The sequence below is a fragment of the Histoplasma capsulatum genome, assembly GCF_000150115.1.
Source record: "Histoplasma capsulatum G186AR genomic scaffold supercont2.8, whole genome shotgun sequence".
Taxonomy (NCBI): domain Eukaryota; kingdom Fungi; phylum Ascomycota; class Eurotiomycetes; order Onygenales; family Ajellomycetaceae; genus Histoplasma; species Histoplasma capsulatum.
Window position 1 is genome coordinate 1,157,689 of NW_025544808.1, and position 26,974 is coordinate 1,184,662.

The window sequence follows — 26,974 nt, forward strand, 5'->3', positions numbered from 1 at the left end:
CAGAGGCCCCTACGAAAAAAACGAAAGCAAGGCATAAATAAATAAATAACATCGTCATCACTAACGTCAACCCTCACCCCTTGCCCAGTTCTTCAACCTGATCACGGGGCTGGCGGCGGTAACGGCGGCGGTAGCGGCAGCGGGTGGTTTCGGCAGGGGTTTCGACTTCAGGACCGGGGGGCTGGACTGCCACGCTCGTGTGCCTATGTGTATCTTGCCGGCCTCGGCTTCGAAGTATCGTGCTCGTCGCTTATTGCCCGGTTGCTACTTGTTGTATGTAAAGTGGGGAATGGTTAGTGTGTGGATGCTTTTATTTATGTATATATATATACATAGTATACATATAAACAAAGTATGGATGCGGGAATTGTCGGTTAGGTCGATGGACAACAACAAGAGCAACAAAACGTACCTGGCAACTAGAGGCCCGAAGCGGTGTTGAATGGGCTAGCTGCTGTTTCGTGGGCTGAGCGAGCTCCGCTTCGTTGGAAAGCTATGTGGATGGTTAATAGATTATTAGCGCTGATGGGTCATTATTATTACTGTCCAGCTTCTTTCCACATGTCTTACTTTATTGGTGTTATTGTGTGGTTGGTATGTAACTGATATTGGTTTCTGTATCTGTTAAAGGTATGTCGACGTCAGATAATTAATTCTAGGAGGCCGCAGAAGAGCGAATTCGGATCAGTTGATATGGCGAAAGCCGCGACCGAAAAAAAAAAAAAAAAAAAAACGTCCAGGGGGAGGAAAAGTCAATAAAATCAAATTGAATTCCTCACGTTTGTGATATATTTGTCATTGTCGTCATTTCGCCATGGGGTAGTTCTCTTCGGAAAATTAATTGTTGTCAGCTATGCACAAAGCTAGACTTTTTCTCTGCGCTCGATTTTCCTTAATCTAGATTCAGCCAGTTTTTGCCGGGGAGGGGGGGGGGGGGGGGAGGGATCTCTATTACGCACTGTTGTCAAAGACCCGCTTCCGACCGGTTTCCGTTTTATCCGTATGGACCGCGCCCGTGCTCTCCCACTGAAGAATGCAGACTCTATAGATTCGGAATACTTGGGAGCATTGATAACATGGATCTCGTCCGCCGGTATTCGCCGAGCTGATATATGTCCCCAGACTCCCTAAAAGCAAGCAAAAAATGAAGGTGTGTTTCTATTAGCGTTGTTGAACAGATATTGTTTCTATCTTTTGTCTTATTCTTTAGGGATTCTCGGGGATAATTTCAGGGCCAGCGGCATACCACATCCGGTGAATCATGAACAGGTAGCGATCGTCGAGTGCATTCCTTAAAACAATCAGCCAATGTACCAGGGATAGAAGTACGGGAATGATACGTTTGGGGAGTGGTGAGTTCTAACCTCCACCATTAATTCGGAAAAATAGGCTCGTTCCGGCGGTTGTATTATTGGCTATCAAGGTTTCAGGTGATGTTAGCGGGGTGGGACCTCGGTGGGTGGGGGGGGAGGGGTCTTCCCATATTCGGGTGTTGAAGGGGAGACCGTACCTGATAATTTCCACTTTGCCGAGGCCATATTGTGCGTCCCTATTGCCCAATCATCCAGTTATATATACTGATGCACCAAGGAGCCGAAAATTTCAACCCCGGGTTCTGGTTCTTACCACAGCCATTCCATCCTTCTCAGAAACGTGTTTCCTTCCACATTTTCCGCGCAGCCAAGTTTGAAGCACATCCAATGACGCTACTCCATTCTATACCAGACCCTATTAATTAGGAATATCTACGGGGTTGGAATGGGGAATAAATCAAATGAGTCAATATATCGGGGTCAAAACTTACACTTAACATCGAAGTATTCATGTCAGGTATCGTTCCATCCTGTTTCAAAATCATGCATATATGCCTTGACCGCAATCTGCCGTAAATTGCTAAAATTCCCCCAACTAGCCCTACAGCGAGGTATACAGTTCCAAATAATGGATTTTTTATTGATGTCGACGGCATTGCATGCCTTGGAAGCAGGGCAGTAATAGCCAAACCTCCAACCCGAGCCATTGTCGCCATCAGCACGATGACTGTGACAAACGCACCATGCGTGTACAGGCAAAAGGGCGAAGCCATGAAAAAGTACAACATCGTTGTCGGCAGCCACGCTTGAAGCTGTGTCAAACTTGAACACATCAAAATAATTCCGATGCATATGCCGATCGCGAAGACAAACAACGCTCCGCCTAAAAGGATATTTCGTATTGGGCATGTTTTGGTATATGAGGCACCGACAATCCAGATACCGATCAGAGAAACTTGGAGGCTCGGGAACGCCCACAGAGCTGTGTTGAATATCGAATCCGATGGCTCGATGTAAAATTTGGAGATCGTCAGAACAGTGGCGGTGATGGTTAAGGAATCCGTGATAACAATCCTTATAACCTCTGTGTCAGTCATACCTTCAAAACGCGATTCATCTCGGCCACCAAAATAGTAGAGTTTTGGCCAGCGGGCGCGATTGGCTGTATGGTATATCGCAAAAGCTCCTGCGATAGAAGGCATGTAAAGTCGCACACATTCCCAGGTAATCGCATCGACATAAGCACGGAACCCTCGTTTCCATATCAGAGGGATGTCCCAGATCCACCAAAAGATGTTGATAGAGATAACAGTGGTTAGGAAACTACCCCAGTGTAGGGATTCGGAGAAGTTATACATCGGAAGGTGGGAACTGGATATGGGGTGCACTTTAGTCGCCGAATACTTATAAAGGTTTGTTCGATGCCATTTGAAATGTTGATATTCCGTCCACAAGAAACGCGACGGGCAAATTCCGACGAACGTATCTTATGATTAACAGCCTTTCATCGAAAATTATCGCCAGGAATCGACTTGACGCGCTTTTTTAGAGATGACGTTAAGTCGGATATCCACTCAAATGCCAGCTATTTATTCCATGCTGTTGGCTCTGGGATTGACATACGAGAAGGTCTGTATCCTCGAAAAGAACAAAATATAATGAAAAAGAAAAGGGAATCATGTGTATAGACGGAAGTATGAGTAATTCCCTCGAGCCAGGATCACGGGTACTCGTAATCAACTAAAGATTTGCGTTATAGTGATTCTGTGCAGCTTGACAAGCCGCAGATTTCAAACCCCATGTCACCAGGGTTAGCTATGTGGCTGCCTCCGTGCATGGCGGGCCGACTGGGCAAAGCACCCTTTACGCCTATCAGGGGTTTGGAACTCGATGTCTATCTGCAGGGAGTTCTAAGGATAAGATGATTTTCTGGAGTCGACATCATCGGCAAATACAGCGTGGTAGAATTTATATACCATAGTCAAATATCCCTGTCATTTTTGAGAGTATGAATGGTAGCATACCACTCTCAAGCAAGGAGCAATTGAAGGAAGTGTCCATCCAAGAAAGGAGATATCATCATTTAGGGGAATCTGAAGCTGTCTAGAATCCCCTGGCGGCACTCTCTGTTCTCTACACCGTATCACAATTGGATTAGCGATGTTACAGATCATCCATAGTAAATCTAGTACCAGCACGAGCGCGAGATGTCGAGTAACAAAGAGTACTCCGTACAAAAAGCAAAAACAAGAAAGCGAAAGAAGGCATAGGAAGGACATATGTACTAGGAAAGTTCAATGTTGCGGCCACACAAAGGCCGAGTGTCGCTGAAGACCTCGATAATAGCACGCTCTATTGAAGTGGCTTTTTGGTGTTGCTATCATTTGTGCTGCATTTCAACACACGAATATGATTGGAGGGAATTTGATCGACATGATAGACTGAGTTGGGTGGCACAGTACGGGGTACTGTACGCACCAACAGGTCCTGTGAGCTCAACGTTGTAACACCAACCTCAAACTCTTGATAATGCCCATTTTGCGGGCAAAGAGTAATGATTGGAAATGTTATTTTGCAATCCCAAAAACAAGTTGAAAGCGTCTACAATCGGTCGTCATCGCCCATGTGGTCTCTTATTCTGTTTGTTCTCGGAGTCGACCAATGCCCTCAGATCACCCATCATACAATAGTGGAAACTTTCTGTGCAACCCCTTTTTTGAGACATACAGGCGGATGGTCTGTAGATCTCACGGCACTATTCCCCAAGCGGAGTTAGTCATGTTATGCGCGGGGACAAAGCTTGTTCAACAGCAGTTGGGAGCGTGACACGCCATAAATTTCACGGCCTTTATCACAGTCAATCAAAATTTCCATGTAGATTATTTAACAAAACGCCGAAAATGCCGAGAGGAGAAAGGGATCAGTTTCCTTGAGACATGGTGAAAAGCTGCATTGCTTTTCGTACTTTGGTTGTGTGAGCCATATTTAAGTGGTTTCAGGAATGCCGTATTTACGCTGGTATACCCCTTTATTTTCGTTAGTGGCACCCTAATATTTTAGTTCCCTACTAACCATCATTCTGGGGGGGCGCGTCCTCAAATATCCCCATACAAATCAAAGATTCAGCTTCTCATTCTTATTATTTTCTTCGTACGCAATATCTATACTCATTCTCTTGTTAAGATGGATTTACTTGCTGCTCTTGAAGCTCCTGCACCCCTTGAAGCTCCTATTACACCTCCTACCAAGCGATTAACCCGTGATCAACGTCAAGATATCCTTCTTCTTTGCAGCCTTGGATGGACCTATGAGAGAATATCCAATCATCTTGAGATAATCTATTGAGGAGTTCAATACACCTGTGAACTTCAAGTAGCTACTCCTAAAAAACATGCTGGTTGTCCTAGTCAACTCAGTGATGAGCAGTTGGATGAGATTGAACAGTTTATTACAGCTTCCAAAGTCAACCGTCAAATGTCATATAAAAAGCTTGTTATTGTTCTTCATCTTGAGATCAATGAGAAGTGTCTGGGCCGAGCATTATAGAGAAGAGGTTATTCTTGCAGAATAGCTCTACACAAGCCTCCTCTATCCATACAAGTTCAAGCTATTCGACTTCAGTGGGCATTGGATCATCAACATTGGACCTTTGAGCAGTGGTCAATCATTCTTTGGACTGATGAGACTTGGGTTAAATCTGGCCGCTATACAAGAACCTGGGTGACTCACAAGACAGGAGAATCACTGAATCCTACCTGTTTAATGAATAAGATTCAGAGAAAAAGAGGATGGATGTTCTGGGGATCTTTTAATGGTATTACAAAGGGGCCTTGTCTATTCTGGGAAAAGGATTGGGGAACAATCAATAAGGTTGGTTACAATATGACTATAATACTCAGTATAACAGTGCTAATCTATCATCTTTTATATCAATCAATCTAGACATCCTATCGTGAACGTATAGTCCCTCTCATTCATGGATGGATACAAATGAATCCTGGATTGAAATTGATGCAAGATGGAGCTCCAGGGCATGCTGCAGCAGAGACTTCTCAAGATCTTCAGGAACATGGAATCACCCCTATAGATTGACCGCCATATTCTCCTGATCTGAACCCAATTGAAGCTGTATGGAATCTTATGAAGCAGTGGATACAGGAGAATCATGGGAATGAGGAAAATCTTTCTTATGATGCACTACGAGAGGTGGTTAGAAATTCCTGGGACTCTATAACAAGAGAGCAGCTACAAGAGCTCATAGCAGAGATGCCTGCTCGCTGTCAGGCAGTTATAGAGGCAGGGGGTGGCTATACAAGATATTAATATGATATTCATTCTATCAACTATGATGAAAAACGCGCTGAACGCGAGAATGCCACGTAAACCCCCAGAATGATCGTTAGCAGGGCACTAAAATATTAGGGTGGCTCTAACGAAAATACCGGGATCTACCGGCGTAGATTAAGTCGTGAAAATGTTAACACAAAATCAATCGGTGGTATTGTACTGCGTATGCTGGTCTTTCAAATACCGACACCGATTCCTGTCCGGGAGCTAACGAATAGTCCGCAGTTGGTCGCGCTTATGGAAACATGGACAAGCGAGGAAAGAGTTTTAGCAGGCCGGAAACTCACTCCATTAACCCTATCTCTTTGCAATGTTTATCCGAAAACAAACCTCTTCCAGTTTTCACCAAGGATCTGAGTACCCTGTTCCAGATCCCATTCACGGATCTTACATACCCGACGCACAATGGCTTCCATCAAGTCATCCATTCTCTCTCCAGCGCAGTGAAGATCGCTCTCGACTAGAATTCTATCATCAGGAAGGGCGCTGATCACTTCGGCGACCTTTTTCGAAGAATCATTTGCAAAATTAATGACGTTAGAGAATGAAAAATATATATCAGCTGGGTTGGATTTCCGGAGGAATTGGTTCAGCGCGTCTGGAGGCCCAGAGTACGAATGCATGCATATCCGTGGTGGAAAAGGATATGACATAGGGCTTGACGGTCTATTTTTATCTTCAGCCTGTTCATGGTCGCTAAGGTCGTTAGCTTTGTCTACAGTTGGCCTTCTCCTGCGTTGTCGATTAGAGACGTCTTTCTTCTCATGGCCGGACCAGAGCTCCTGGAGGAGGTCGAAAATAGCACCATGTGCTTGGACGCTATGAATAGAGACAGGCCGTTGCATTTCCCCCGCGAGCTGCAATTGGGCTTTGAGAATTGCCTTCTGATGGGTTAAGGTGACGCGATGAGGAGACAATGTTCTTCCTTCCCGCGTGCCTGGTGTGAGGCTGGTGTCTCTGTCTTTGTCAATCTCGTGAGGAAACCCAGCATTTGGGATGCGAAATGAACGGTCTAGGCCGATCTCTCCGACAAGAGCGTGAGGATGCATCTCCAGCCGAGCTTTTGTTTCAGAGATCAATTTCGACAAGGGAAATGGTTGCGGGAGAGCACGCAGCAGGTTTTCATCCTTGACTGGGGGAGTCAAAACATGCTTGTAATGATGTTCTTTGGAGACAATGGTGTCGTTGCATATTTCTGTGTTGGCATCATTGATAATCTGATGAGAAAACCAAGGATGCCATCCGAAGCAGGGAAGGACTCTTAGCTTTGGGTCACCAGAGCCTTGGACTGGAGGATATCGCGACGCAGACTGAGCAACCAGCTCTTGATCTTGTGCACGAGTTGCCATGATCGTCAAAGTAGCTGTCTTCATCTGAGCAATATCATCAATCGACGCCATCGTGTCCGTCGGATGACAATGGGCATCATAAACGCCTAAATGCCAAGGAAAAGGAGTATCCATTGATTTTTGCACCCGGATGAAGATGCGGCACTAGGCACTACCGCCAAACACTTGATCCCTTCTCCCGCGGTTTCAAAGATCAGAATTAACCAGATATTCAGCACCAGCTATTATCTAGATACAAACAGATGTTGCGTTGGAAGAGGTTGAAGTAAAGTTCGGGTTATGTCAGCCGCCAAGCCGCCCGCAATCTTATCGATCAGCCAAGCTGGCCGAAGCTCTTGATTCGCCCTTGCAACGTCTTCTCTCTCTCCATCGACATTCATTCTATACCCAAGCGTTTTATATCTCAAAAAATTATTATATTACTATGCCGTGATGGACCGACACGGAGCCATTTGCTCTTCTGGCGCCCTCATTGCAGGGCCAGTGCTGTTTCTCCTCCCCATCTAGCTTCAAATGGATGACATCACCATCCCTTCCACTTCGCACATCACAATGCTGGGCATCTACATAACCAACCTAATAATCCTCCCCATAGCTCTCCTGATAATCATCCCGCTCGCCTTCACTGCAACAATTACCATCTCTATAGCTTTCGCAACCCTCTTCCTGCGCCTCTGTCTCGTCTACCTCGATTTTTTCACCGCCCTCGCCAGAGCATATTTCCACACCCTGCCAAGCCCACCCAGCTCGACAGCTACAGGTGCATACCCCGGCAGCCCCCATTTTCACACCGTCCATGACCCTACCCACCGCCGCAGCTCATCCCAACCAGGCACGTACTCACCAACTGAGAACTTGACGTTCCGAGGCCGTATCTACCACCGCAACTCACAATTCCTGCTGCGGAAGGGCTCAACCCCGCCCGAGAGGAAGAGAAGACTCAGAATACAAAATTCACAGGGCAATCCTCCACGGATGTGCCCATTAGCACGCAAACACAGCCTTCCAACGCCTGTATCGCTGGGGACCTTTGTGAGTAAGGGGGACCTGGGGGACGATTTTGAGCCGATCAATGGCCTCTTTCAAGCACCCGCGGGCGTTGCTGCGAGGCCACAGATAACCCCGCCCTTATCGGACGAAACCGGTGATGGTGGACATGGGAATCGCGATGGTGGTGATGGTTTTGATTTTGAGGACGATGGCGATGACGATGACGATGACGATGACACTGCCGTTGCTGATATCCTCGACTATTGACCGGTAAAGAAAGAAGCCCCTGGGAAGCATTGTTTGGTGCTGCCCGATCCAGAAGAGGAAATCTATCCTACAGCCAGTGCCAGGTTTTCAGCAGAGACCCTCCGATTCAATTCAATATGATGGAATACCGACTTAGTCGTATGATATTTATATATGTATATACAAGGACTTGAGCTAAAAGTTCTCCCCCCTCTCCCCTCCCCCCCCCCAAAAAAAAAAAAGAAAAAAAAATCGCGCTTTAGCAGCCATCCTCATTCTTCCATCACGGAGCTAAACACGCACACACACACACACACACACACACACACACAAAATAAAAGCCATCCTTCCATCCTTATTTCCATTCCATTTACCATCCCCAATGATCCATTAATGACCTATTAGGTTAACGTCACAAGACGACATGATATGGAAAGAGAGTATTGAGCATTTTGACTTCCTCTGGTTCTTTTTTTTTTGTTGTTGTTGTTGTTTTTTATTTTTCATTTTTCATTTACCAAAAGTTGCCATTGACAGGACACAGCGTTAGTTTTCTAGTTTTCTTCTGATCAAGTGGGGGAATCCGTGTATATACATAAATCTGGGAGTCTTATGATATCTATTATACATATATGGAACGGCAGGAGGGGATGTGTTGTTTCTGTTTCTGTTTCTTTTCTTTTTTTTTTTAAAACAAAGAAAAATGCGCGTATTGTCCTCATTATTGACGAGAATGAATCATGCCCTATCTCAACAAAAATAGGAAAATGAGAATGCCAAAAAAAAAAAAAAAGAAAAGAAAAAGAAAAGAAAAGAAAAAAAAGAAAAAAAAAAGGGAGGAGAAATGCCAAATACCAAATCCTCTATCTAGATAAAATGGGAATTAAAAATAAAAATAAAAATAAAAATAAATAAAAATAAAAAATCCAACATATTTCTTCCAGCGCTTAAGAACGCCCATTCCACTCAAACCAAAATCAACTAGTTACCCTACAATAATAACCCGCGAAAAAAAAAAAAGAAAAGAAAAGAAAAAAACACACAACTCCATTCCCCCTTTTCCCCTTCATCGCATCCTCACATCCTCATATCCTACTCCTCATTCTCCCCCCTCCCCTCTGCCTTCCCCGCCCGGTGAACCCCCCTCATTTCCTCCAACATAACCTCATTAAACTCCTCCCACCCATCCAGATACAAATGGTGTCCCGCATTCTTAATGATAACCACCTTCGCAGAACCTTGATCCGCTGCGCGCTCCTCGGGGCTAGCGTCACGCAGGATCCGCGCTTTTTCTTCCTCAATGCGTGCTTGCGCTGCGTAGCCACCCGCGACATCCATCCAGTCGTGCTCGCCGTACATTAGGACGATGGGGATTCCTTGTTCGCGGCGCGGGGGTGAGGGTTGGGAGGTGGGGGTGGATGTGGATGTGGATGTGGATGTGGAGGAGGATGCGGAAGAGGATTGTGGTGCTGGTGTTGGTGCATCCGTCGTTGAGTTTAGCGAAGTTTCCTGTGGAGGTGTTGAGGTTGTCGTGTCTTGTTTGCTAGCACACCATTTTTGCGTCTGCGTCTGCGTCTCTGTTTGTGCCTGCGCAGCAGCAGCCGCAGCGTTAACATCAATATCGACATCATCAGGCCTCAGCACCTGTCTCCCCACAGCATGGATGCGTCTAATCAACGGATTCCGCGCAAAAGCGCCAGGCGCTAGTATATACGCCAGGGCATATTCGCCGCTGCCGCGCATGCGGAAGAGGGAGTAAGCGTAGTCGTGAAGTGCCTGGGATTCGGCGGGCGGCAGATGCGCGAAGCGGCGCGACGTCCAGGCAGAAATAAGGCGAGGCCCGAGGGGACCAGACCAGCGCACAAGACTGAAAGGAGAGACGTTGGAGTCCCAGAGGTATTTCACCCATTTGGGCAGGGGCCGGCGAGGGAGTGTGCCTTCACCGCTGACCCCATTGTTGTTGTTGTTGTTGTCTGGTGCGGGCTTAGTGATGTTCTTTTGGTCCTGACTGGATTCGTTGGCGACAGTGGATGCGGATGGTTCAGGCATTTCCGCACTAACGGCGAAGGGGTCCTCGGGGATTCCGACAGGGGACGCAAGGATGAGCTTGTTGAGGCGCCCGGGGTATTTGAGGGCGTAGGACACGGCTATATACCCGCCTAGACTATGGCCAAGAAGAGTGAACTTGTCGAGCCTGCGCTTTATTCGCCACTCTTCCAAAGCATCGATGAACCAGTCTTCAGCTTCGCTGATGGCCTTCTGACGCTCCTTTGAGTGGATTTTAAACGGTGGCCGTGTACTTCGACCCATCCCCAGCATGTCGAGGGCATATAAGTGCCAGCCCTTGGCACGGCTGAGAGCATCAAAGTTCTTGTAGAAGAAACCTAGACCAGCGCCGTATCCATGAAGAACGACAAGGTTCTGCTCGGTTTTCTCACCGACGCGCTCGATGGAGAATTCATTCAGGGCGCGGTTCTTCCCGCTCAGCTCGACCATGGTGGACCGCCATATGCGGGGACCATGGGGATCATCGACGGATTTGGTGGAAACCTGGAAGGCCTGGCTGGGGTCCGCTTCGGTGAGGCTGTCTGTAGATTGATTCGGGGTCACAGCATCTTTCCCGGTCTGTTTGTGGGTGGGTGGGTGTTGGAGATAAGGGATGAAAGAGAGGACCTTGTGTTCAGCGGTGGCAGCCGGGATACTTGCCCACTACAGGTTAAATAAATATAAATTGTCAGTGCCAGTCGGATCGAATGAAGGGCCAGAAAGTATGGTGGCCTACCCATTGGCTGAATCCTTCCTTGTAGCTCAGAGGGAAAAGCGGCCCGATAATTCTATCAGGCAATTTACCCCGCGGCGGCTCCGGCGTCTTAAAGGTGCCACCTAGGTCCTCGGAAGATCCTGAGGCAGTAGAAGTTGCAGTCGCCATTGACGGATAGAACCGTAGGGAGGAAGAAGCAGAAGAAGAAGAAGAAGAAGAAGAAGAAGAAGAAGCAGAAGAAGAAGAAGAAGAAGAAGAAGAAGAAGAAGAAGGAACAGAAGACGAGGCCGAGGAGTCGGACGGCGAGTGGGCGAGGGAAGACTCGAAATGCGCCTGGAACTGGAACGGCAGAGAGGGAATATTCAGCGGCGCCGGCGAGAGAAACGAGCCAGTAGGAGCGAGGGAATGCGAGAGCGTCAACGAGAGGGCAGAGGCCAGGTCAATTGCAGGCCTGTGTCGGGCCAGGTGCAGGAGCGGATTGGCGGAGAGGCGAGTTGAGGAATACACTTTGGAACGCAGCAGGGGAGTGACAGAGAGAAGCTGCCACTCCGAAACATGGGGACGGGAGGCGAGCAAAGGGGCGTGTGGGCGATATCTTAGATCTTATATCTTCTCGAGATGGAACTTGACTTGGTTGGAGTTGGCCAAAGAAAGGTCCGGAACCCGGAACGATTTTGGGGCGAGAAGGGATTGACGCGGAGTTTGCGCAGAAAAAAGACCGACCACAGCCACGGAACACGGCGGCGAAGGCAGCAGGATTATTTAACGACGTCAGGCAGTGGACGGGGCGGAAGCAGCTAGTGTTAGAGGATAAATGATAAATGGTGAAGCATCAGCACTCGTCTCGGGCCGCAGGACGAAGGTTAGGCCGACCACATCGTGCGTGCGAGTGGCTGCTTATTATTTATTATGTACAGCGGAGAGGTTTTCCCCGAATATACATATATATACAGAGGAGAAGAAGATATCTGCAGACTGCGGGTGTGGAGCCGGTTGCCTGGCTTGTATTCTATTTGCTTTGAATAAATATACTATTTACTGAATACTGCGGATTGAAGTTGGAGAACTTGGAGAATTGGTGGATACCGTGGCAGCATTGCCCATTGAATCCTTGACGACAGCCAGCACACATCCTGATCCCATGTAGATGGATAACTATTTAATTGGGGATATGGCAGAGGTCGTGGAGGAGCTGGTGATCGCGAACCCGCCATTGGAAGCGATTGTAACTATCTAATCGAATCCGTCGATATGAAGATGGGCATGCGGAGGACAGCCGGTGGGAACACAAATGCAGATATTTAGATGAATGTAAATATTTATCTATCCCAAGAGCATATCTGGTTCTTCTCTCGCTCTCCTGCGTCTGTGTAGAATCCTCATCCACATCGTGTCATGTGTCCAGCCAACGACGTCAAAGCCATCAACTCAATCTTTCTCGCTGGCTCTACAGCTTCAATATCTACGCTGTGCTCCCAGCAAACCACCGACGTCGCTGCCACCGCTGCTCGATTCCCGTCCGCCGTAATACCTAATACCATCATCGATCGCTAGCTATGCATCCCCACTCGTCTATTAATACATAACCCCAGCTCTAAATATGTCATCCCGCCTCGACCAAGTTATCAAGGGCGCTCCAAGCACCACCGCCCTGTCCCTGTCCCCGACCAGCACTCCATCCCCGCCTCTTGAATCCCAATACCACTTTCAGCAGCAGCAGCAGCAACAGCAGCAGCAAGGACATCCGTCCCAAGAAGATCCTCCCAGCCCTCTCACCGTTGCTCCAGACCCCCTCTCCACCCTGCCCTCCTCCCCGCCGCAAATCTACCTAAATCTGCTCATCCTCGAAACCTCCCTGCGCTCCCAATACCTCGCCCTCCGTGCCCGCCGGCAGCAAAACACCTTCTTCATCCTCCTCCTCGCCCTCTGGATCGCCTATTTCTCCTACGCGCTCTTCCTGCGCCCTCGCGAAGATGGCCGCGGAGTCGGCGGCTCCGTCTACTGGGTTGTCGAGATGGCCGAGAAAGTGGCATTGATGGGCGGGGTGGTGACTGGCGTGCTGATATGGGGGACGGGGCAGTGGGAAAGGGGCGTGCGGTGGCCGCGACGCTGGCTAGGCGTTGCCAACCGCGGTCTGAGAAGCATGAATACGAAGATTGTGGTGTTGAGGGGCCCCTGGTGGAAAGAGGCGTGGTCGTATCTGGCTTTTTTATTCCCGTTTCCCTACGAGGTGTTTTTCCCGTCGACGTTTCATTACGTGGAGTCTACGGCGGGTCTTTCTTCTTCTTCTTCTTCTGGCAATGGTGGTGGTGAGAAAGGTCGCAAATCCCGTCCCTACGACGACGGCGGCCACTCACACAGCGACGGTGGCGCGCCGGGCACAACCGTAGTGGAAGAAGACATTGCCCCAGGCGGTGACTACATCAAGCTCCTCCTGCTCCCGAAATCCTTCTCCCCCGCCTTCCGCGAGAACTGGGATGAATACCGCTCCGACTACTGGGAGAAGGAGAATGAGCGCCGCGCCGCGCTGCGGCGGAAGTTGAAAGAGCAGCGGCGCGAGCACGCGAAGATGGCGGGCGGGTGGTTCTGGTGGATGAGGCTCCTGTGGGCGCCGAAATCACTACCTATGCCGGTATTATCGACTACTTCGTCTGCGGGGAGGAGGCCCACGACGCCTTCTGGGAGTAGCAGTCATGGCCGTGGCGCCGGTGGCCACGCCAATTCCCACTCCCATTCGCACCACCACCACCTCTCCCACCAGAGAGACGCATCCACAACATCTACGAAACGCCGGCCGGGACCGCAACACCAGCAAGACCGTGATGCCATGACGCATTCCCGCACCTCCTCGCGCAGCACGACGCCGAACCCGGTCTCGGACACCGATGATCCTCCCCACAACAACAACAATAATAGTAATAGTAACCAGAGCGACCGCCAGCGTCGAAGGAGGGGTAGCTCTGCAGCATCGACGTCGGGCAGCGAGCGGAAAAGGCGGAATAAGTCTGCTTCGTCTTCATCTAGTGCTGCTGGTGGTGGTGGTGGTGGAGTTGGCAGCGGTGGTGGAGCGAGAGCACCATCGCCGTTAACAAGGATCGAGCCTGTAGGGCAGGTATAGAGTAGGGTGGTGTGGTTGATCTAGATTTTCCGTGCGCTTGGTATATCAGGTTGCATCCTCTCTTGTTTGGTTTGTTGTCGTTATTATTATTATTACGAGTTTTGTATTTTTTTTTCATGAAGGGGGGTTGTGTGGGTACGTTAGGGGAAACGCGGGCGAAAAGGGGGAGTTTTCCATCATGCAGGCTGATTTATATTTTTGGAATCGTCATCCTGACTGCCCTGGAGATATTTTATTATACTTATATCTGTTAATAAATCCGAGAGAGAGAATTATAGACTATGAATTAGCTGGGTATTATTAAGCCACCGCCATGCTGGGTGAATAAAAAACCCATTCCCTCTGCAATGATCATACTGAAAAGAAAAAGAAAAAAAAATTTACGGAAGGGGATAGGTAAATGATAACTTTTGTAGACAATTTTTTTTCTTCTGGGGGTTTATTATGATTGCCATGATTTTCTGTTTATCTAGGTTATAAATCAATTTTCGCTTCTTCTTTTGTTTTTTTTTTTTAAAAAAAGGGGGGAGATGCATTAATGCCAGACAAAAAAAGGAAAATAAAGAATAGACTCCAGTTTCCCTCTAGACAATGAAATAACATTTGTAAGTAGGAAAACAAAATTATTTGAAAAAGTTCCTCCACGCCATTGGAAGATCCGATTAAATAAGAAACACACCCGTACACTCATTAATAAAGGTTCGTGGAAAGAAACCGCTTCTGCATTTGATTGAAATCATTCATCATCCTATCCTCTCCCCCAAGAACAAACCCGGCTGAGCCTAGGCAACGTGCATGAAATTGGCGAAGGAAAAACATAATAACGTGAAAAGTTTCTCAGATGCGGTAAACAGTTTCATCACCGAGATACCTACGGGCGACAGGGTTAGCAACATGGTATAAAAGAAAAACGAAAAGGAAATGTGTGTGTGAGGTGGTGAGGGCAAGGGGAATTGGAAGGAGGCATACATAATTTCATTTTTCTCATTCATAACACCCAACGCCTGTACAGCTTCTGCAGCTGTAAACGCCCTTCCACCCGCTGCGCCAATCGACTCATTTACCGCCTCGATCACATTCCGCACCCCCGCCGAATCCCCCTCGAACAGCTCGGACCTCATGAGCGGCCCAAGTGCCTGCCGGAACGTTGCCAACCGCGCGGACGAGAGTGGTGGCAGCAATTCCGCCGTCCCAACCGCCTCTGCAATTGGTGGCTGTGACTGGCTCTCGTTATCGTCCGTCTGCGAGCGCAGGAGTTGCGATGCGGGCTGCGATGAAGCGAAAGACATTTGCGATTCGGATTGCGTGGCGCCTAGCTGGCTGCGGGTTTGGCGGGAGGATGCCTGCGTGTGGCGGGAGCGGGGGCTTGCGTCGTATAAGTCGTCGTTTTCATCGCTGTCGTCACCTTGGGTGTTGGTTCCATTTCGCGCGGCGGTACTGCTTCCTCTGAGGCCTGGGCGGCGACTTGAGCGTGGAGCCGCAGGCGTTTGTTGCGACTCCTCAACTCCGGAGTCGGAGTCATCAGACTCGGAGTCGGACTCGAGGTTTACTGTCTTCCTTCGCTTGCGTCTTTCGTCTTCGACGACTTCTTTGAAGAGCGCGAAACGGAGAATCGACTCTGCGACCTTAGCATCCTTTTCTTCGACTCTGCTGGAGAGACGTGCTTTGGCATGCGCAGTGGATAGACGAATAAGGGTTTCTAGGGTACGGGCGGTCATGGGAGAGGTTTTTCTTTGGTTTCCAGACAGCTCATCGTTTCGAAGAGCGGAGTAGGTGGCCACGATATGATCCGCGGCTCCCTTGGTGAGCACGGGCTTAATTCTTGATTTGGCGTATTGAATATATTTCTTGATAAATGGCATGCTGAGAACATCAATTCTTCTGCTTGGTCCCCGGCTAGTAGTGACGGACATGCCTGCATGGAGCATAACGTTAAACTTCTCGTATACTTCAGTCGGACGATTTGAATCTTGGTTCTCTTCTAGCCCAACTCCGAGGTTGTTATTGACCTGCTCACGCACTGGGGCTCCTTCTTCCATGCCAGGATCTCGGTACCGGTGCATACGGAGCACATGCTCTGATACCATGCGGTCCCTAGCATCCTCAATATCGTCCGTAACAACGAAGAGCAAGTCGAAACGCGAGATTAGGGAATCGGGGAGGGCAATATTTTTGTGTGGATCTTTATGGGTATCATATTGTCCATAGATCGGGTTTGCAGCTGCAATGACGCTGCATCGAGCATTTAGGGAGGTGTGAATGCCGGCTTTGGCGATTGTGACGGTCTGCTGCTCCATGACTTCGTGGATCGCTACTCGGTCGATATCGCTCATTTTGTCGAATTCATCAATACATACAACGCCTCGATCTCCCAAGACCATAGCACCGGCTTCCAATCGCCGCTCGCCAGTCTCTTTATCGGTCGTTACAGCTGCTGTAAGACCAACTCCAGACGAGCCTCGACCAGTGGTGGCAATTGCCAGAGGAGCTGTGTTGAGTACGAAACGAAGAAGTTGTGATTTGGCGGTAGAAGGATCGCCGACCATCAGAATGTTGATATCACCACGTAGATGAGTCCCGTTATCAAGATTCTTTTCTATACCGCCTAATAACATCAAGAGAATCGCTTTTTTAATGTAATCATGGCCGTATATACTGGGCGCGAGGGATTGAGACAGAAGTTCGAAGACATTCTTCTTCTTCGCAAGTTTATTAATGTTCCGAATGTCAGTGTCTGTTATCGTCGATTGCGCAATTCCACCACCTGATTTAGAGCTGAGTTGGATGATGTTGTTTGCTAGGATAACCGTACGGAAGGTAGAGCTGGTTGTACTGGCGTTTCGATTTCCAAGGGATCTATGAATTCCAACCAATTGAATTCGGTCACCGGGTTTGGCTCTATCGACTAAATCATCGTCAAGTATCACGTCGACGCCCCTTGGAAGCTGCCCTGCAGGGGCTCGCTCGGGCATCTCTTGTATCGAAATGGTTTGGTGGTCTCGATATATACAATATCCGTACTCAGTGATGAGCTATCACATGAGTTAGCCAGATGAAATATCGTCTCCATAGATAGAGTCCATATACACATACCGGATTCCCCTCGTCATCCTCTTGAGGGTATACGTTCAAATTCGTCGCCCCGCTAGCAGTCATAGTCTGATCTTGATACGTTCTCATCAAAAACTCCTCCTTCTTCTCACTATAATGAACACTCCTGATAATTTTGGGTCTGACGAGCGAACATCTCGTAACAATGCCCTCAAGACATATCAATCGGTTTAGGTGAGAGGAGCCAAGGGTGCGGGGATTGCAAGCAAACTCGCCAAATGCACCAACGTAGGCACAGTAGTACACCTACCCATGTCCGCCACAGTCAGTATTCCAGGATCCAAAATCATACGATATAGCATACAGTAGTTACGTACTGTATCGTTTGATGTCTCCTTTGGCGATCGATTAGGCAACGTGCTGATAATTTCCTTCAATGCTGAATTAAATGCCTGAGTGTAATCGTGCGGCGATGTAAGGAGGCTGCCGATCAATAGTGAGAACTAGTCCGTACCGTAAACTGGAAGATTGATAACAAACCCATTGACCAATTCTGTACTGTGCGCTCGAATTTCATCCAAGCTGACCTACAGAATGGATCAAGAAGACTAGTTAGCCGATCTGACGTTTCAAATAGCCAGAAACCATAACATCAAACGAAGGTATGATAATTCATACCGTGAGTCTTCGCAAGCCGCGATTAAGCATCAAAACAATGTCCGCTCGATAACTACAGTGCTTATTAGGAACATCATCACATTTACCACAGGACAAGAGCTGGGCATTGGATATACCTTCTCGCCCGTGGATCACCTAGCGAGCAGGAAAAAGAGAACAATTAGATTTTCTACTAGATACCGCAGTTTTTGGCTAGGAATCACTCACTAGGATCGAGAAATTCAGCGGCAGCCCGGATGCGATCCTGGGGATCCATGGTGAAGGTGGGTGTTGATCTTCAACGAACCCGCAATGCAGGGTCTTCTAATTGACACAAAACAATCGTCAACTGTGTGCTAGGCCCCAGGATATGTATGTAAACTCTGTATATGTGTATGGATGTGCTGCCGGAGAGGTTTAATGGGAATATAGAGGGAGAATTGAATTTTTCCCAGACGCAATCGAAATGAATGAGTTTGAAGCTTGAAAGGACGCGTCGGCTGTTCCTTTTCGCGTATTTCGCGTATTTCGCGTTGTCAATGAAGGTCATGTGATATTTCAATTATGCCTAATTGGGAAATGCACTCTACTCGGAGCTTCCACTCAGGTTCATGATCAATTCAAGCGTTAGACCAATGGTAGATGATAGTGCTTATCCAACATGTATGAGAGAAAATGGATGCGAAAGAGCAAAAACGAAAAACGGGTCATGAATAATATACAGAAATATCTACATAATAATGGGCAACCGACCCAAAAAAGAAAATCCAAGCCAAAACCATCTCCAATCAAATGTCCTGATAAGCTAGCTTGTACACCTTTGCCATCATATCCCGGATCTGGTTCAAACGTGTCTTAGCATGGTAATGGAGGCTATGCGCCTCATGGTCTCGATCACTGGCGAACTCGCCATCCACACGACCAGGTAGAGGTATCTTCTTCCGGATCCAGTTAAGGTCTTGCCGCCACTCCCGAAGGCCCCGCCAGCGTTTACTTCTATTTTTCTCATGGTAGAGCTTCCAGTCAATTCGCTCCTCCTCTTTCATGTGCCTCCAGATCTGCAGTCGGCACCAGAAAACCCATTCCTTGCGGTACTGATCTTTGACGTCATATGCATCCTCTTCGAGACGGAGATACTGAAGGATCAGTGGCAGGTTCTGGGCATCGATCTTCTTGAGCCATAGTCTTCGATTGCGTGCCGGGATCCAGTCCTTCCAGCGTCCACTTTTGACCTTCTTGCGCCACTCCGATTCCTCTTTGCGCCAGAGGATTCGCTCTTTGCCCAAGCCTTCCTCTTCGTCCTCTAGGTTCTCCTGAGATCTCTCTGGCAGCTCAAGGTGGGCATGTTGAACTAAGTGGGGTGTGTTGAGGAGTCCCACTTCTCGCAACACTTGCCAGTGACCCGTTTCCCGGCCCCTGCCACGTAAATGGGGCGGCAATCTGGGAGGAATGCCATTTAAGGGTGGGTTGTTTTCTAAGAATTGACGTCGCTGGACCCGCCGTTTGTATTCAATCTGTCTCCACTGAGCGTCTTCCTCCAGGAGCGTTTTGATCAAAGGCATATCTGGTGCTGTTTCCCTGGACACACCGGTAGCTACCGGAATGAGATCGTACGGAGATGGAACCACAGTGTTTTTATTGTTATCATTATGGGCATCGGTAGCCTTCCCGGATGGCTCCAAAGAAGATTCGCGGTTAACTAGCCCTTGTTCGCCAAACCCTGGTTCCACCACAGACTTGATAGGGCCGGACTGGACGACATGCTGAGCTTCATTTAATATCTGTCCAAATCCTCCTTGGGGGTCATGTACATTCCCCATAGCAATTATGGTCATTGGGGCAGACAGGAGAATCGAGTTAACCTCTTCACCTGAATCCAGAACGGAGCGCGCCCTAGCATCAACTAGCGCGGCGGCTAGGCGAACCATTGTGTCGTAGGAAGGCTGCATGTAGTCAGGCTCAAGTTTTGACCATGCATAACTTTCGCCGAGGCCCATATGGTCAGGCCGGCGGGAGGAATAGTGATCTCTGTTCTCCTGAAGAGCAAATGTGGATGGAGCATGGCCGGGCCGTGCAGTCGATCTTGCCCTTACCTGTGTCCAACCAGTGTAGTTAGGAATAAACAGTTTTTCAAAGAGAATAAAAGCATTCAGTCGGTCCTCTCGTCTGGAGGAAACAGCAAGTAGTTCAATATAGGATGACCAGTTATGGGTCGTCAGGACAAAGCCAGACTTTTGGACTTCCGATATAACGACGGCGATTTTGGAATGGAGATTTTGCTCTGCGTAGCATTCCATGAGCACAGAAAGGCATTCGGAAAGAGAAAAACGCTGAGCAGTCGACATGGAGTTTTTAGGGACGAGTTGAGGGTCATCAGGATTGCCAGAGTGGTTGGGTTTGAAGGAGGCTGTAATGGCCGTTCCAAGTTTGGCTTGATTAAATGCTTTCTTCCAGAGTTTCTCGACCATGTCGAACCCTCTATCCCTCGCTTGGAGTTTCATTCTTTGAGCCAACTGGCTGAGTGGCACAAGATTCGGATTCCTGACGAGGCGGTTTTGTTTCTTCTCCAACCTCTCGGCAAGTTGCTTCGCCCTCACGGTTGCATCATGGCTCATGTAGGCGGAGATGAGTTCCTCGTAATACACAGAAGGAAAGGCATCGCGGACAGACTTTTGACTTGCCCCAGGTTGTGGAACTTTCGTAGCCCACTCTCTGATACCGAAGTCTTTCATAATGGAATCCAGAAACGCCTCCGCATTCACCAATCGAATTTCGTTATTATGCCCAACGTATTTCCCTTCCTCGAGAAGCCTCTTGTCCATATGAATTTTCCCCTTGAGCACCGATAGTCTCGAGCTGAGACTCAAGTGGCCGAATTTTTTCATGATTTCGCCCTGGGTATGTTCGATCATTTCCACATCCCCTGCCAGTGCATAGCCGTACAAAAGGATCGCGTAATGGAATTGGGTCACGGAAACCTGGCGACGGTCCTCAAGTCTTCGAATAACCTGAATAGCATCATCATGGTTTCCACTGCGAACAAGAGCCAGGATGGTGGCTGCATACGTCATATGATCGAATTTCACTCCTAGTTTTCTCATCCGATCATGCACTGCTAGCATAGAATCTATGTCAGGGAGGAAAGCGTAGTGCCACAGGATGACATTCCACATGCGAGTAGTAGGGCCGGGAGCCTTTAGCTTCATCACCGTATCTGCAAATTTCTCGGCAGCATCATATTTTCGGTTGTTGCAGAGGGTCTCCACCACCGGGTGAAGCATTGCCATGTTGAGTTGAATATCATATCCCCTAGCAAGCTGCAAGAAATCCATGACGCTTTCGACGTTGCCGTCCTTCGCAAACATTCCCATTAAGATTCCGAGTGTATGCGAGTCTGGCTTTAACCCAGTAGCAATCATTTCTTGAAAAGTTGATAGCGCTCCGGGCTTATCCCGTGCCTTCGCGTGGGCAGTCAGGACAATATTCCAGCTCGTCACGTCAGGGCTCAGCGAGAACTCGCTACGAAGCCTTTCTAGCTGCTTCCGGGCTTGATAAACTCTGCCAACTGCGGCATTAACGTATATTAGAGGGTTAACCAACCTGAGCTTCCTGGGCTGGCCGTAATGGTTCACGTAGGATTTAAATAAATCAGTTACCCTCCGGAAATCACCAAGTCTGGAAAATGCCGTGAGTGCGATCTGATATGCTTCTTCCGACGGCTTTTCATAGAATAACCGAAACTCCCTGAGAAGTTGGTTAGTAGCCTCAGGTTTCCGCAGTACGGCCACGACTTTCAAAAGTCCAGCAAGAACCTTCTCAGGGGGCTTTGTGGTACCCATCAATAAGCGAAAATGCCAGTACACTTCGAGGGCGCGGGTGGTTTTTAATTCGAGATCTAGATATCGTAACGTCGACAAGGCCCAGAAGTAATGTTGACTCTCGAGTAAGCGAATGGCGTGAAGGCTGTAGAACAATAACAGAATTTGTTCAATAGGGGTTTGCCTCAATATCGTTTTCTTCCTGATGACCAAGTGAACTAAGAAGCCGACCAGCGGAGTAGCTTCCGACAGGTCTAGCATTTTCTCGCGTAGCAACTCAAGCAAATTCAAAACTCTTTCCGGTAAGCTGAGCATGTTCGACAACTCATGATATTTAATCCGTTTGAATGGCTGGCCTTCCGGGAGATAGGGCTTAAAGGAGAAAAATTCGAATGCCTCCTTCCACTTCATCCGGTCCACCAACGCAACCATGGCGATATCCCAGCACTTTTCTCCTTTGAGTTTCGACACTGCTTCCTTGCAAATCTCCCTAACCCAATCGATATTCCCTTCACATTGGATAAGAGACTTCGTTACGTGGCCATAGTCTTCTGGAGTTCTCTGGTCAATCTCGATAGCTTCAAATGCTAGTCTCGAACGGATTCGATCCACAGGTTCCCGGGATTCTGAAAGATAGGCAAGGACGCGTGGATGGTACTCGGGCTTCTGGTCCTTGACAACTTGATAGAGTCTCCATACAGCCCGACAGCTCCGTGGAGAATTATTGCTAAGATATCGATCAAGCCGCCGCAGAATATTGAGATCTATAACTATTTCCCCATCGTTGCTAACGCGACGCCGTCTTTTGGATTTTGTTCCACGGGTGAGAATTGTGCGAAAGCCCCTAGTTTTCCGGGAACATACCAACCCCAGTTGCTTCATCCGAACTCGTGACATTGTCTCCTGCTGGCGTCGATAAAAGTTGCAATACGCCAGCCCGAACCTCACAGCAGGCAACAATGGAGACGCTCGCCGCTTAGGGAGAGTAATTGGTCTTCGAGGACTTTTGTAAAGGTCATAGTACTCAAATGCCTCCTCCTCCTCCTCATTCTCTCCCCCTTCCGCCAGCGACTCTTCGAGCCCCTTCGATCCTTCAAAGTTCTGTTTATCTTGAGGCTCTGGTAAAACCTCCTCATGGTGTGACCGGGATTGAGCCACTTCGCCAGAATTCGTTGAATAATAAGTTCGGTTGCCCGACTTTCTCCTATATTCGGCGGAGCTCTTGATGATGATGCGAGGAAGGCGATATCGTGCAAATATTTGTGTTTCTGGCGGGTATAAGAATTCCAAGCGCGTATTTGGAAGATGGTAGTTAAAGAGAACGGCAAATGGCTCAACGGCAACTGGTAAGGGTCGAGAGGTGGACGAGGATGATCGCGGTGGTTGCAGGAAATCAGAGCCCCACAAGGGAGCCTCGATGTCAGCAACGCCATGATGCCAGAATTCCGGATGCAAAACTCGTCGGCTGCGAGCGTGGCGCTTTGAATGGCGGAAAAGACATTCTCCTGCGTTTTCAAGGCGCTGAGCTGCTCGCTCCAGCATCCCCTAAACCAGAGCCGGGTGTATGAAGAAGAGGATTTCAACGGTGGTTATAACGGGAAATGCATATCGCAAATGGCTATGGGAGAGGAGGTTAGTTAAAGGAGGTTTGCAAAACCAATTGCATAGCCATACCGAACCCGACAAAATGTATAATGTCTGAACAACAAAAATTATATATAAAACTAATATAAACACTAGAAGAAAAGAGAATTGACAAAAACTTACTCAGGATTGAGAGCAAATTCAATCTGCTATGATCCACAACGTTAAGGGAAGGACCAAGGAAAAAAACAAGCGCAAGCACTTAAGCCTGGGCGCTGAGTGCCCCAGTTCACTATGGTTAAAAATAGAACCTTCGGATTCAACAGCATTAACAGGATGTTAGACCGCAGCTGTTTTGTCAAAGCAGATAGAGCTGTAACTAGCACCTTTCCTGCGGAGATTCCTTGGGCGGGAAACAAACAACCAAAGGATATTTTTCAGCTACGTCCGCGGCCCGCAGGTTTCTCCGGCGCCGGCCACCACACAAGCGACAAGACCATCTTCAAACATCACAGCATCAGCGTCACATACACTCAAAAGGCTGTGGATTAGGCGTGGGCTGCTTCCATAACACCGTGACAGCCTACTATGGTCCACAGCAATGGACATCACCAGCTTCATAGTTAGCCACAGGGAAGACGCTTTGCTGGCCGGGGATTACAATTCATATCGAGCACAGTTGACTCGCAGATTACACACCATACGGAAGAAGCTGGGCCAGACAACCCCGCGTGGTAAAAAGTACTCTGCGAAACCTACGATAACAGCAGAGAAGGTCGCCAATGACACCAAGTATGTTTTCCATATGCCATTCAACCTTTCGTTGATCTTTTAGAAAAGCAACTTGAGGAGATCTCCTGCTGACGGTCAACCAGCTTCGCATTTCTCATACTTCTCTGCGCGGAGCGAGCGTGGGCTACCGCAATGCATATGAAGTCGACCCACTCCGCAGACCCGTCTACCAAGGGCATTGCCAGTTCTGCAAGACGGCATATAATATCTCGTTTGAATAAAGCGACTCTATACGGAAAACAACTAGTTTCAGTCCTTCAAGATCCGTCAGCGTCTTCCGCATCCAACATCGACCTCCTTGAGGCGCGGGGTTATCTAGCTTCCCTCCTTGGGGCGTTCTGGATGGAAAAGAAGAGATGGGATTTGTGTCTACAACAATATTCGGTTGCAAAAGTAATATACGGCGCGCTCAGCACGAAAGCGAAGAGGGAAACCTATCGAGATCTTTTATCGACCTCCATCGATCCAGGTCTTCGATATGCGGCTTACCAATTAAAGCTGCCCCGGTCGGCAGCTTTAGAATCCATCGCGATCAAAAACGTACCATCCGATTCCCCAGTCCGCGGAGAAGTGACTGCCATCGACCCAGATTGCTTCGTCGAGCGGGGTTCTAATAATAAACAGCCGGCGGCTGACGGCGTCACCGTCCAGGATATCCCACAGACCATTACTTGGAGGTCCCGGACAGTCGCGCTGGAAGATGCGGCTATATCCCAGGCACTGGCGGCCGCTGCTCTAGCAGAAGCCCAGCTATCTTCGTGGCTCTCGAGCCCCGCTGGTCAATCTTCCTCACTCAGTGAAAAAGCAGCGAACTACGATAACGTGATAAGCGCTAGCCAGGACGCGGTGGACGCGACCAAGACGACTATTGATGAGCTTTCCGCCGAGGGGATTGACCCGGCGGACAAACGCATGCAAGCACTGCAAGTGACACGGACAGCAGTGAACTACGCGCTGGTGGGTTGGCGCGTGGGCCGCAACCGGATACTGTGTGGCACTGACGACGGTCTCGGCTTTAAACCAGAGCAAATGAAAGCAGCCGGCGGGAAGCAGAAATCTAGGAAATCCAGTGGCAAAGGCATCGGTCGCCGACTCGCGCGGTTGCGCGAACGCACTACGCTGTACGATGCGACCCTTCAGAGCTTGGACTTCATCCGGGAGCTGCCTGGCGTTGCAGGAGACGTCGACTTCGTGGAGGAGCTAAATTCAACAAAGCATTATTTCCAATCACTCAGGTAGTGTTTTTTTTTTTTCCCCTTTACCCCTTAACACAAAAGGATACAGCGTGCCTCCGTCTGCTAACGCACACGTATCAAAACCAGGTGTCTGGCAGTCGGCAGAGCACACGCCCTCCTCTCCAGCCCAAAGAATGCCCTCGCGCTCTTCTCACGCGCGCTGGATCTCGCCTCCACCGCTCTCCCGCGCTCCGACACGAACAGCCAGCAGCATCAGCAGCAAGAAGCACACGCAGGCCCACCACGCCTCGAGGTCTCCAGTCCACAGGCCGCCGCGCTGCACGCCCACCTCCAAAGCCTCGTCTGGCAATACCGGGGCATCGTGGAGATCGAGCGTCTCACCTCCCAACGCAGCAGCGGAGGCGGAGGAGACAGCTTCCTGCCACCGCCCATGATCGAGCGCCTGCACGAGTACCCATCGTCAGACAGCCATGTCGACCTGACACGACTGGTGACGTATCCGCCCAAGATGGAGCCGGTACCCGTGAAGCCGCTGTTCCTGGACGTTGCGTTCAATTATATTGATTATCCGCGGGGATCTAATAAGGGGGGGCTCGCGACTGGTTCGGGTGCGAGTGCGGGGATGGACGCGGATGTTACGATGCAGGATACGCAGGCAGCGGCGGAGACGAAGAAGGAGGCGAAGAAGGGGGGGTGGTTTGGGTTTGGGAGGTGATTTTTTTATTTTTAATTTTTTTTCTCTTTTTATTCATTGTTTGTTTCACCTGGTTGATTCTTGGAACTACTGGAGAGAATGCGCATATGTGATTGCGATTGCAATTGCAACGAACCAAAGTCAATATAGGTAGATAGAACATGACAGTTTATTACAGTTATGCCACCCTCATATCGAAGGCCTCCCCCCCCCCCAAAAAAAATAAGGAAAGGACAATAACGCGCAAAATGATTGTGGGTTCTTCTGGTGTTGTACTATCATCACCAACTTGTACATACAACGATGAATGTGCGCAACTCAATTAACTACCCGCATTGCGACACTGGGACCTCTAAAACATACACCAAACAGCGATAACTTTTAAGCTCATCAAACCTGCTTCGCTAACTAACTAACCCCCTAGCGAGTTAACTAACAAGAAGGCGAAACAAAACCTAATTAGTTAGATAAAACAACCCCAACCAAAACCAAACCCCCCCCTTCAAAAAAAAATTAAAAAATCAAAAGGTTAGCGGGTGAGGATCCGGAATCCAGAGTTCCCGAGTCATGCGGGTTTTTTTCTTTTCTTTACAGATCAGATTACTTTACTTTACTTTTCTTTTCTTTTCTTTTCTTTTTTTTTTTTCTTTTCGTTTGTTCTTTCTGTATCCTGTTCCCTCCCTCTCTCTCCTTGTTCCCGCTAGGGAATCCCCGAGCAACGAACGGGACTAAAGTAGTTGGGTTACATGGACAGAAAGTGGAGAGAGCGTTCAGTGAGTTCGTTTGTATCTGGATGTATGTACAGTACTAACTTATATAACTCCCCTACGCTGCTGTAAGAACGACGACGGAGGCGCGCCCTCTGCAGTGAGGAGAGAGCAGTCAGGGTCGCCCGATGACACTCCAGCAAGTCACTGGGCGCTGCTCACTGGCCGCGGGGGGGTTTTGCTGGCTGGCTGCCCGTGGCTGGGCCTGGGACAGGAAAATAGCACGTACTATAGTTTGTCATCTTCGCCGGCGGAATCCGCAACTACAGTGTACTCTGGTTCGAAAGAGGA

The 26,974-nt window shown here is 48.8% G+C and overlaps 8 protein-coding genes across 8 annotated transcripts; 3 read left to right on the forward strand and 5 right to left on the reverse strand.

Annotated features, from left to right (window-relative positions):
* Positions 1-66: 66 nt before the first annotated feature.
* On the reverse strand, positions 67-2,671 carry HCBG_06185 (uncharacterized protein; the record flags this gene model as incomplete). The annotated part of the gene is made up of 6 exons (XM_045433234.1): positions 67-264; positions 413-493; positions 960-1,127; positions 1,365-1,415; positions 1,627-1,716; positions 1,805-2,671. 6 exons carry the CDS (start codon positions 2,669-2,671, stop codon positions 67-69), a joined length of 1,455 nt encoding a protein of 484 aa, XP_045286402.1.
* A 3,130-nt stretch (positions 2,672-5,801) lies between these two features.
* On the reverse strand, positions 5,802-7,060 carry HCBG_06186 (uncharacterized protein; the record flags this gene model as incomplete). The annotated part of the gene is made up of 2 exons (XM_045433235.1): positions 5,802-5,856; positions 5,991-7,060. 2 exons carry the CDS (start codon positions 7,058-7,060, stop codon positions 5,802-5,804), a joined length of 1,125 nt encoding a protein of 374 aa, XP_045286403.1.
* A 316-nt stretch (positions 7,061-7,376) lies between these two features.
* Positions 7,377-8,266, forward strand: HCBG_06187 (uncharacterized protein; the record flags this gene model as incomplete). The annotated part of the gene is made up of 1 exon (XM_045433236.1): positions 7,377-8,266. One exon carries the CDS (start codon positions 7,523-7,525, stop codon positions 8,264-8,266), a length of 744 nt encoding a protein of 247 aa, XP_045286404.1.
* A 1,071-nt stretch (positions 8,267-9,337) lies between these two features.
* On the reverse strand, positions 9,338-11,174 carry HCBG_06188 (abhydrolase domain-containing protein; the record flags this gene model as incomplete). Its single annotated transcript, XM_045433237.1, has 2 exons — positions 9,338-10,954; positions 11,028-11,174. The coding sequence occupies 2 exons, from the start codon at positions 11,172-11,174 to the stop codon at positions 9,338-9,340; spliced, it is 1,764 nt and encodes a 587-aa protein (XP_045286405.1).
* A 1,352-nt stretch (positions 11,175-12,526) lies between these two features.
* HCBG_06189 (uncharacterized protein) lies at positions 12,527-14,124 on the forward strand (the record flags this gene model as incomplete). Its single annotated transcript, XM_045433238.1, has 1 exon — positions 12,527-14,124. The coding sequence occupies one exon, from the start codon at positions 12,607-12,609 to the stop codon at positions 14,122-14,124; it is 1,518 nt and encodes a 505-aa protein (XP_045286406.1).
* Positions 14,125-14,591: 467 nt separating this feature from the next.
* HCBG_06190 (DNA replication licensing factor MCM3) lies at positions 14,592-18,109 on the reverse strand (the record flags this gene model as incomplete). Its single annotated transcript, XM_045433239.1, has 8 exons — positions 14,592-14,995; positions 15,094-17,156; positions 17,218-17,481; positions 17,553-17,658; positions 17,716-17,762; positions 17,854-17,905; positions 17,940-17,988; positions 18,061-18,109. 8 exons carry the CDS (start codon positions 18,107-18,109, stop codon positions 14,962-14,964), a joined length of 2,664 nt encoding a protein of 887 aa, XP_045286407.1.
* A 325-nt stretch (positions 18,110-18,434) lies between these two features.
* Positions 18,435-23,192, reverse strand: HCBG_06191 (uncharacterized protein; the record flags this gene model as incomplete). The annotated part of the gene is made up of 1 exon (XM_045433240.1): positions 18,435-23,192. One exon carries the CDS (start codon positions 23,190-23,192, stop codon positions 18,621-18,623), a length of 4,572 nt encoding a protein of 1,523 aa, XP_045286408.1.
* Positions 23,193-23,835: 643 nt separating this feature from the next.
* HCBG_06192 (signal recognition particle 68) lies at positions 23,836-25,937 on the forward strand (the record flags this gene model as incomplete). Its single annotated transcript, XM_045433241.1, has 3 exons — positions 23,836-24,026; positions 24,110-25,261; positions 25,349-25,937. The coding sequence occupies 3 exons, from the start codon at positions 23,836-23,838 to the stop codon at positions 25,935-25,937; spliced, it is 1,932 nt and encodes a 643-aa protein (XP_045286409.1).
* Between the last annotated feature and the right edge of the window lie 1,037 nt (positions 25,938-26,974).